The 9162-nt window shown below is 38.4% G+C and overlaps 2 protein-coding genes across 3 annotated transcripts; one reads left to right on the forward strand and one right to left on the reverse strand.

Moving 5' to 3' along the window:
- The first annotated feature begins 1013 nt into the window (after window positions 1-1013).
- On the forward strand, window positions 1014-7027 carry LOC113772273 (E3 ubiquitin protein ligase DRIP2-like). Of its 2 annotated transcripts, none has more exons than XM_027316896.1 (8): window positions 1014-1272; window positions 1465-1857; window positions 2719-2818; window positions 3761-4088; window positions 4217-4665; window positions 4764-4814; window positions 6078-6150; window positions 6439-7027. In XM_027316896.1, exons 2-8 carry the CDS (start codon window positions 1743-1745, stop codon window positions 6607-6609), a joined length of 1287 nt encoding a protein of 428 aa, XP_027172697.1. In that variant the 5' UTR covers window positions 1014-1272; window positions 1465-1742; the 3' UTR covers window positions 6610-7027. The 2 variants fall into 2 exon arrangements, with proteins under 2 accessions (XP_027172697.1, XP_027172765.1); XM_027316964.1 differs by having other exon boundaries at window positions 4373-4665.
- Window positions 7028-7486: 459 nt separating this feature from the next.
- LOC113776416 (PRA1 family protein E-like) lies at window positions 7487-8589 on the reverse strand. The gene has a single exon (XM_027321566.1). It carries the CDS (start codon window positions 8489-8491, stop codon window positions 7895-7897), a length of 597 nt encoding a protein of 198 aa, XP_027177367.1. The 5' UTR covers window positions 8492-8589; the 3' UTR covers window positions 7487-7894.
- Window positions 8590-9162: the final 573 nt, after the last annotated feature.

Here is a 9162-nt window from a genome sequence, read left to right on the forward strand (position 1 = left end):
GAAAAGGAATAATTTCAAAAATCTTCTATGAGGTTTCTAACAATTTCACTAGTCTCTTTTGAGATTTACAAAGTTACACAAACATCCCATAAGATTAAGGTTTTGGTAACAAAATTAGTTCAAATAAAAAAAATAGCATTAACAAAATACTTTAAGAAGACAGATAAAACTTTTATTTCATAAATACCCCTTATGTATGTATATAAGTTGTATTAGTAAAATAACAAAGATAATTAAAAATTAGAAATAATTAACACACATGTTTCAGTACTCAAAAAGCTCACATTCAACACATTTGACAATACAAATAAATAACAAAACTACACTAATGATCACGAGATTCATCAAATTAGACTCGTCATCTCTCTTAATATGAGTTTTGTTATGATTCTTGTGATTTTGAACATAAAAATATTTTGAATTTTACCTTTATTTTCCCTTCTTTCTCATTTACTTCCATGAAATTGTTTTACAACTATCACAATTTTAAGAGTTTTAAAGAAAATTTTCTCATGGATAACATTTTTTTGCCATGTGTTTTTTTTTCTTCAATCAAAACTCTTATTATCGCATTGTGGATAACTAATTTCTAGTCATCATCAGGTTCTGTCAATCACAAAATAGCGCAATTTGATATATTAATTAGCATTATTTTTTAATTGTAAGTCATTATTCATCATTAAAGAAATTCTCAACAATTATTTTCATTAATTAGTTACTAATAATTAATTACTACTTTAATGACTTAATAGTTAGATATTAGTTTCTAATAAGACATAATTAATGTCTTAAGTTATGTGAGTAATTTCCCCTCATATGAGGTAAGTTACTGGGTCCATAACTCTATTACGGGAGATAAATATAATTTTATAAATTTTAGGGGAGGCCAGTGAAATTATCAAAAACCCCAGGAAAGGTTTTTGAAATTATCTCAATAGAAAAAGTAGTAGGCGTGGTAGTAAATTGGGTTTTTCATGCTACGCTATAGTGAACGCGAGGCAAGCCGAGTAGAGTCGCACCTCTTGTCTCATTCTCTCTCATCGCGCTCTCTCTCTATCTATCTCTCTCTCTTCTTCGATTTCGACTCCCAAACCCAGAGTTTATGTTAAAGAGAGGACCCAGATGGATCATACGACGAGGAGTATTATGCCATCCCCTTAACGCCAATCCAAACCCATCCCCGATTTACCAAATCTCACCTCCCCCATCTTCTTACTCTCAATCCCTCTCTTCTTTTGTAAATTTGTCCGCCGTTTTCCCCCAGATTCACAGGTCGGTTTCCTATCTTCTATTAGTATCTTTCTTCTTTATCTCTCTCTGACTATTAATATATATATGTACATATATACATATTCCATTCTCACACAAAACACGCACGCGCATGTTGTATAAATTTGTGAGCATGGATGTTGTTGTGGCGTGGGTGCTAATTATTTGGGGATTATAATTATGGGTTGAATGCAGATAGATGGAGGAGGAATGAACGTAAATTTGGAAGAGTGATGCGATGCGGTGGCTCAAGTAGGCCTGGGGAGATAAATTGCATGCACCGATTCTGGTGAGCAGTAAATTTGGAGTAGTAGCAGTATACGGCGACCCGACTGACGACCGACGAGCGACGGGACCAGCTCGCTCCCAAGTCTAGATATCTATGTAGTAAAATTTGAGAGAGGGAGATAGAATAGAAAGATAAAACAAAGGGGATAAAAAGGGAGAGAGAAAAAGAGGGAGGAAGAGAAGGGATGTCGAATCAGGTGGTGAAAGTAAAGAGGGAGATGATTGCGGCATGCATGACATGCCCTCTTTGCAATAAGCTCTTCCGCGATGCCACGACCATTTCCGAATGCCTTCATACGTGTAAGCTGCTGCTTTCCCTTTCCCGTTCCCGTTCCCTCCCCAGCCATTACTACTCATTACACACTGCTATCTGACTCCCTCTCTCCCTCTCTCTTTCACACACACGCACGCATACATATTAGCAGTACTTATTATTCTTCTACTCCTCGTCTATGTTTTCTCCGCTCGGTTTTTAAGCGTTGGAGTTCTTTTTTTTAAAATTGGAGTCGCTTAAGTTGGGCTATATCTGATCTATCTGGGTTTGGATTGAAATCTGATTTTAACGACCTGGGTCATGCTAATTTCTCATCTTTACGTGCTAGATTGTTTGCTGTCTCTCCTTTTCGCCCATCCAGTGTCCAAACAAATATCGACTCCATTCGTTTGATTTGATTTTCCTTATTGAACGGTGATGCGCTTCTCTCTTTTGCCTGCAATTCCCTAAAATCTGTCTGTATCAACGTTGTTGGCAGTAACCTATATGATTGAACAATCGATGGTCCCTGTAGCAACAGGAAATAAATGCTTTAGGTGCCGTTTTCGCAGTTGGATCGACTAAGCCGGAGCTAGTTTGCTGAAATTGTCTCTTATCTCTCAACCCAAATTTCGGCTAGTTTTCCTGATTCTGTTTCAATTACAAACTAATTGATCAACCTGGCCTTTGTTTGGACTTGGTAATTCTAATAATTCTCCAGTCCTTCAATCGAATGTCATCATTGTTCCTTTCAGATCTTAGCATGCTGTCGAGTCTGATGTTTGCTGGGGCATATGTACTAGATTTTGCCTTTCACCTTTAGGTGGACTTTAGTTTCAAAAATTTCATTGGCAATTTTATGGATTTCAAATGCTTTCTTAATTTTCTTTCTTGCAAATTCTGTTCAGTTTGCAGGAAGTGTATTTATAAGAAGCTATCTGATGAGGAATTAGAATGCTGCCCAATTTGCAATATCGACTTAGGCTGTGTCCCATTGGAGAAGCTGAGGTGAGATACAAAATTGAATATCCTGCTCTCTCTCTCTCTGGTGTGCAGATATTACACGTATACATATTTTTGTCACGGATGCCTACGTGCTTGTGCGCATGTGTATGTTAAGCATATTTATGAGCTCTTTAGTGTCTTAGCATACAAGCTCCATGCCTCCAAATTGTTGTTTGCTGATGTTGGTCTTCAATAGGAAAAAGTAAAAAAAAAATTGATAATGGAAAGAAAATGTATGCAAGAAGCCATGTAATGAAATTATTCCAGAGTTCTATTATAAAACAAGTGTATGTATCTTAGTTTGATGAAATTACTTTTGCTTCCATGATACTTCAGTGACAGTTGGACTTCCCTATGGATATTTTATATGTTATAGTCTTTTTACGGACTTCCCTATCAGATGTGAATAACAAAATTGAGGATGATAGGTATGGTTAAGCTCCTGGATGGGAAGGTGATATTTGATATTCCATTTCTCTCTCTGTCTGTGCACACACACACACAGAGGCATGTGGACAGAGATGAGGTCATTTTATATGGGGTGTTGCTGATATGCACTTTGACTTTGATTTGACTAAATCATCATGTGCGTATATAGCTTTCGTAAGGGATGTGTCTGGCTTGGACATAAATTTGCATACTTTCATGCAACCCATCTGCCTGTGCTTACACTTAATCCACATGTAGTCAGTTTTACTACAATATTATTGCCTTGGTACTTTGAAATGTAAAGGACGAGAAAGATGTAAAAGAAAAGGTGTTTCTCACCACAAGTACTCATCAACCATGTGTTTGTCTCACGATTATGTGTTAGAGCTTGGTTTGTCTATCAGCCAGAAAGCAGTCATAAAGTTGGCTATCAGAAGAGCGACATTTTAAATTGACAAATTTGGGAAAACAGATATTTTTGTAAATAATATTGGATGTTGTTTGTCTCCTTTGCAGGCCCGATCACAATTTACAAGATGTGAGGGCAAAGATCTTCCCTTACAAGAGGAGGAAGGTGAAGGCACCAGAAATCCCACCTTCAGTCACTTTGCCAGTGAGAAGAAAGGAGAGATCACTCTCATCATTGGTGGTGAGCACTCCTAGGGTATCAGCACAAAGTGGTATGACTGGAAGAAGATCAAAATCTATTGCAAGAAAATCATTAAGAGGTTCCAGTTTTTCAATAGAGAAACCTGTCAAGAAGGAGGAAGATTCTGGTGAAGATCGTCCTGAGAGCTCCAGTTCACCTGAGACACTGAATAAATTTACGCAGAATATTAGGCAGGTAATGACAGATTTTTTTAAGCTTGATACTGTTTGCAAAAGTCAAATGCTTTGTTTACTCTATATTTTATTAAGGCATACATTACTCATGTCCAAAAAAGTTCTATTCTTATTGGAGTCACTCTGCAGAATTCTTCCAATGGCGACCCATCTAGCCATTCACTTTCTGATAAAGAAACAAAGAATGGTGCTGAAACATGGGAAGGGAAAGTTGATCTATGGAAACCTTTAAATTGTCTTGTGGAAGTTGCAAACAGGAGTAAGTCTTCAAAGTTCACTTCGCAGGGATCTGCTGCCAAATCAGAACCTCCCCATTCTGGTGAGAATGAAGGACATGCCCGCAAATCTAAAGGCAAAGAGCTTGGACAAAAATCAAAACTCCAAGATGAAAAAAACACTAATGAGTCTCCAGCATTGAATTCAGAAAGACCTAAAAAGTTGCGAAGAATTCGCCAAAAGAAGGCTCCTGCCTTTGCTGATTTCAATGTTACACCTCAAGCTGTGCTGGATGGTGTCAGTGCTAGATGTGAGAAGCGAATTAATCCAATATGGTTTTCACTTGTGGCAACCAAAGATCAGTGAGAATCTATAGAAGACTTAGAACTTTAGCTTTTGGATATTGCATATGATTAACTGGTTCATAAGCCATCCTAACTCTATAAAAAAACTTTTTCAGGGATGCAGATGCTTCTTTGCCCCAGATTTCTGCAAGTTACTTAAGAATAAAGTAAGTCGTTGTAACTTCATGTCATTCTGTTGGTTAATGTGATTATCGTTACTTAAAATCTGTTGCTTCTGAGTGTAATTTGTTATACCTTCAGAGATCAATTTTTGTAGTCATAAGGCTGTCTATCTGCTAGATGTAAGGTTAAGACTACATGTTTTATAGATCATCTGAGGGTCGCCTTGCAGTGGCTACAGTTTCCCTTCCTATTTCTTGTTCTTCCAATGCAAAGCATGTAGGAGAATTTGACTGTTAGATAATTACTCCCAGCATTGACTGCATTTTGATGGATTAGAATGGGGAAAAAAGGAGGAGTACACTTCTATGTAATTCTGCAATGTGGTTGAAAATAAAAAATCCATATGCAGCCGGAGGAACTAGTTGAAATAAAAATGCACTTTCAGTTTATGTCTTGCTGAACACGTGTGTATGTACTCGGTATCTGCTTTGGACGAGGTTATTTTGACTTGGAGTTTAGCTGAAGCTTTCTGGAAATGAAATCTGAACTGGTTCTGAAATCAAGAAATCCTGGTAAAGGTTTGTGTTCTCTTTAAAGGTCATGTGGTGGCAATTAGAGTTTCAAGTGGTCCATCTGGTCCTTATCTCTGTCAGATGGCGTGGTTATTTCATACCAGATGTGCATGGAGAACCCACTAAGCAAAACAAACTATTCAAACATTGAGAGAGAGAGAGAGAGAGAGAGAGAGAGAGAGAGAGAGAGAGAGCAAGTATCTAGGAAATGGCCAAAATGGAGGAAGTTTATGTGGTCAGGGTTTTGCTGCTACAGAATATGCGAATATCTTAAATATCCTGTAAATACTAAGCCTTCAGTTTCTGGTCTCCTTGTGTAACCCAAGTAATTTGCTATTGTGCAACACATTGTGTATATCAGTATGGTGCTTGCCTCGTATGATGAGCTGGAAGTTGATGTCAGAAGTTTGTCCATGATGGGGGGTGTCATGGTGCCAGGACCATCTTTATTGTCTCCTGAAAATCAAACTCGCAACTTTCTTGTGAATTGTTTAGATTAGAAATCATCAATGTTAAAGGATCTCTGTGTCCTCATTTGATCAAGCGAAACTCAATCAGGTCCATGGCTGTATCTTGGGATGTTACTTGGACATGCCAAACCATTGTGATGAACAGCCGAGTTAAAAGGCATTTACACTTCATTTATGAAGTTTTGAGCTCTTATAAATTTCTTTCCAGCAAATATCCTGTATCCTTTTCATATATTCTCTTCTTACGTGCTTTACTTCTTTGCAGGGATGGGAATATAACAGTTTCTTTTATTCAAAAGTACTTAATGAGGAAATTAGATCTTCCAACTGAAGATGAGGTGCGGAAATCATTCTTGGTCAATTAAGAATCTGTGACGACTGTTATTTATTTAGGGGATTACATGATGTCTCATGCAAGGAAAATTAGAGCAAGATCTTGTAATTTTGTTGTCATGTTTTTTATTCAAGGAATCCCTCACTTTCAGGAATTCATCTCAAGTAACATCAGAATTTTTTCCCTTCTTTATTTGTGACTCGTGAGATTTATTTCAGACTCCAGACATTGGATTCAAGTTTTATACTATCAATTCTTGTTTATGCTGATCTTTGAGTTGTCTATTTTGTAGGTTGAGATTAGGTGTATGGGTCAGTCATTGGTCCCAACACTGCCATTGAATGAACTAGTAGACTTCTGGCTCCAAAACACAACATCAGAGAGAGTACCAGCGATAATTGGGTCATCAGCTAAAGATTTTGTGATGGTATTGGCCTATGGTCGTAAGATACCCACCGCCTAATCCTATTCTCGCATTTTCATAATATATATGTTATTAGATATTAAAGGTAGAAGTCAGATTTCCTTGCGGATGAGCAGAAGTTGTTGCAGAGGCATGTTGCAGTTATATTACTAAGAACCCCAGCACTCTATGAGAAGTAGCTCATAAGCAGATAAATCAACATTCCTTCCTCAAATGGGCTGAAATTATCTTCGGCCGTGCGTCCCTGTGGCATGTCATGATTAATAGGATAACAGGTTGGGCTGGAGCTGCAGTTGAGATGTCTGGCTGTTAAACGGTTTGTTAATAGTTTATCATGTTTGAATTTTGACAGTGCTCCGAATGTTTTTGTTTTTCCTTGTTACCCAATTTCTTTGGTCGCTCCTTTGTATGTGTACCTTTAAATACAATGCAATTGTTTCAGTTTCAGAGACGTATATATTCTTGTGCAAAACTTAGTAGTGCTTTTGATGTTGGGACATTTATGTCCCGCAACGAAGAATCAGAATTCATTTTGCCCTTCCTTAAAACATGGAGTAGTAGTCAGGGACTTGGGGATCTGATTCTTCAGTTTTCGTACTCGTCTGAGCTGCAAATAAAATCATTCCTGTGCAAAACGTAATGCTTTTGACGGGACCCGAATGGAAGGATCAGAACTCATTTTGCCCTAAAAAGTGGTGCTGTAGTCAGCGGCTGAGGATCTGATTCTTCATTTTCGAACTTGTTTGATTCATCGGGGTGGTTTTCTTCATGTTTCGGGCCGACGGATTTCTAGCTTAAACGGGAAAACACTTGTCACTCGTTTGCAAAATTTTAAATCCCAGTTAGATATTTATCAGAAAGCGTGTACAGATAGATTTTATAAGCAATTGGAAAAAGACGAAAGATACATCCCGAAGAACTAAAATGAGCCATTTCCTTTGCTTCTGTAGATTTCCCGAAGAAGAAAACCAGCAACTAAAACACGATTACACAATATACCTGTGTGCCATTTTATACTTTGAAGACCCTATTAATGGAAGAAATAATATAGCTTCTCAAAATTGATAGCCTCGTAGCTTCCTAATAATTCTGGGAACACAAGAAATCAGAATCACAACTACACGACTAAAACGCAGATAAAAACCTCCAAAATATATATATATAGATAGTAGAAAAATTAACCAGTCTATCAACCCTATGTAAAAATTCTTAGCTGACAACATCTAACAGACGAGATGGATATCAATACGTACTGCTGGGGACGAAAGATCAATTTCCCCAGCAGAACATAATAGGAGGATCTAATACTATTAGAGACCCCTAATCAAAATGGATTAGTATACCCACCGGCATCCCTGGAAGGTGGAGCAGTACTGCGAACCACAGATATCAAACCCCCCTCCGCAGCTTCATCTTCATCCAGAAACAGATCTTCCGTAGCCCTAAATGCCGCATGCAATAGCACAACAGCTACCCCAATCAAGATAGACACCAACACGTTCAACCAAACCCGAGTCAACACCAAGCACACCACCGTAACTATTCCAAGCGCCGCCAAGACGAACCTATCGTCGACCATACGATTCAGTACCAGAATCGGCTCGTCCCGGCTAAAGTAGAGAAACCACCACGCTACGAACAGGATCACATACACTATGAGCGAAATCGGGTGCCACAGCAGGCTCACAAACAGTATGAATAAGATTATCATGGAATAATTCACGCGGAAGTAGTTGAGGTTGCGTCTCAGCCCAGATGTGAGCACGCTGAGTGGATACGGGCGAGAGTAGGAGGATGGATGGGATAGCAGCTCTCGCCATGGCCGTCGAGTGGCGAAGAATGATAGGCTGCCGGATTTTGCGCGAGTGAACATGCCGGCGCCGGAGGACGTCGAGGGCAAGGAATCGTAGCCCGCCGGCATCTCAGACACTCCGAATCCTCCGTATAGCTAGATAGGAACTAGTAGAACAACAAAGGGGATGGAGCGAAAGGGGAGGGAAATGGAATTTGATCCCGGGTCCGGACCTCATGAGGTAACTGTGGTTGTGGATTGTGAGACTTTTGTCTGCGGTATAAGCCCGAGACAAATCGGCCTGTGAAGTGGAGGGTACAGGAACTGAATTTCCTTGAGGCACAACATCTCATGGGTCAGTGTGTGCTAAAATGGTATTCAGTAATTGGGCTAAAGCCCAGCCAAAATACCTAGTCTTATATCCGTCCCATATTTTACTATCTACTAGTATAAATACCCGTGCTACGCACAGTAGATTACATTTTTGAGAAAAATTACAATCTATAGAGGAATTTAAAAATACTAAAATGTTATAATCACGGGCACATGAAAGTATATTTAAAAAAATGAAACTTTGTAACAATAATTCAATATATGATAAAAACATCTCCATTATTTATAAACTATCACTTTGATGAAGGTTGGATCCTGAAAAAAAAATAGAAATCTATATCATAAATTGAGCGACATAAGGGTCCAATTAAATATAATTGAATATTTAATTTGATAAATAAATGAAATACTTACAAACATTTTGCCTTCGATTTGATAATCTTCTACGAAGGCGTGAACATTCTTCA

Source organism: Coffea eugenioides, chromosome 1, assembly GCF_003713205.1.
Source record: "Coffea eugenioides isolate CCC68of chromosome 1, Ceug_1.0, whole genome shotgun sequence".
In the NCBI taxonomy this organism is placed as follows: domain Eukaryota; kingdom Viridiplantae; phylum Streptophyta; class Magnoliopsida; order Gentianales; family Rubiaceae; genus Coffea; species Coffea eugenioides.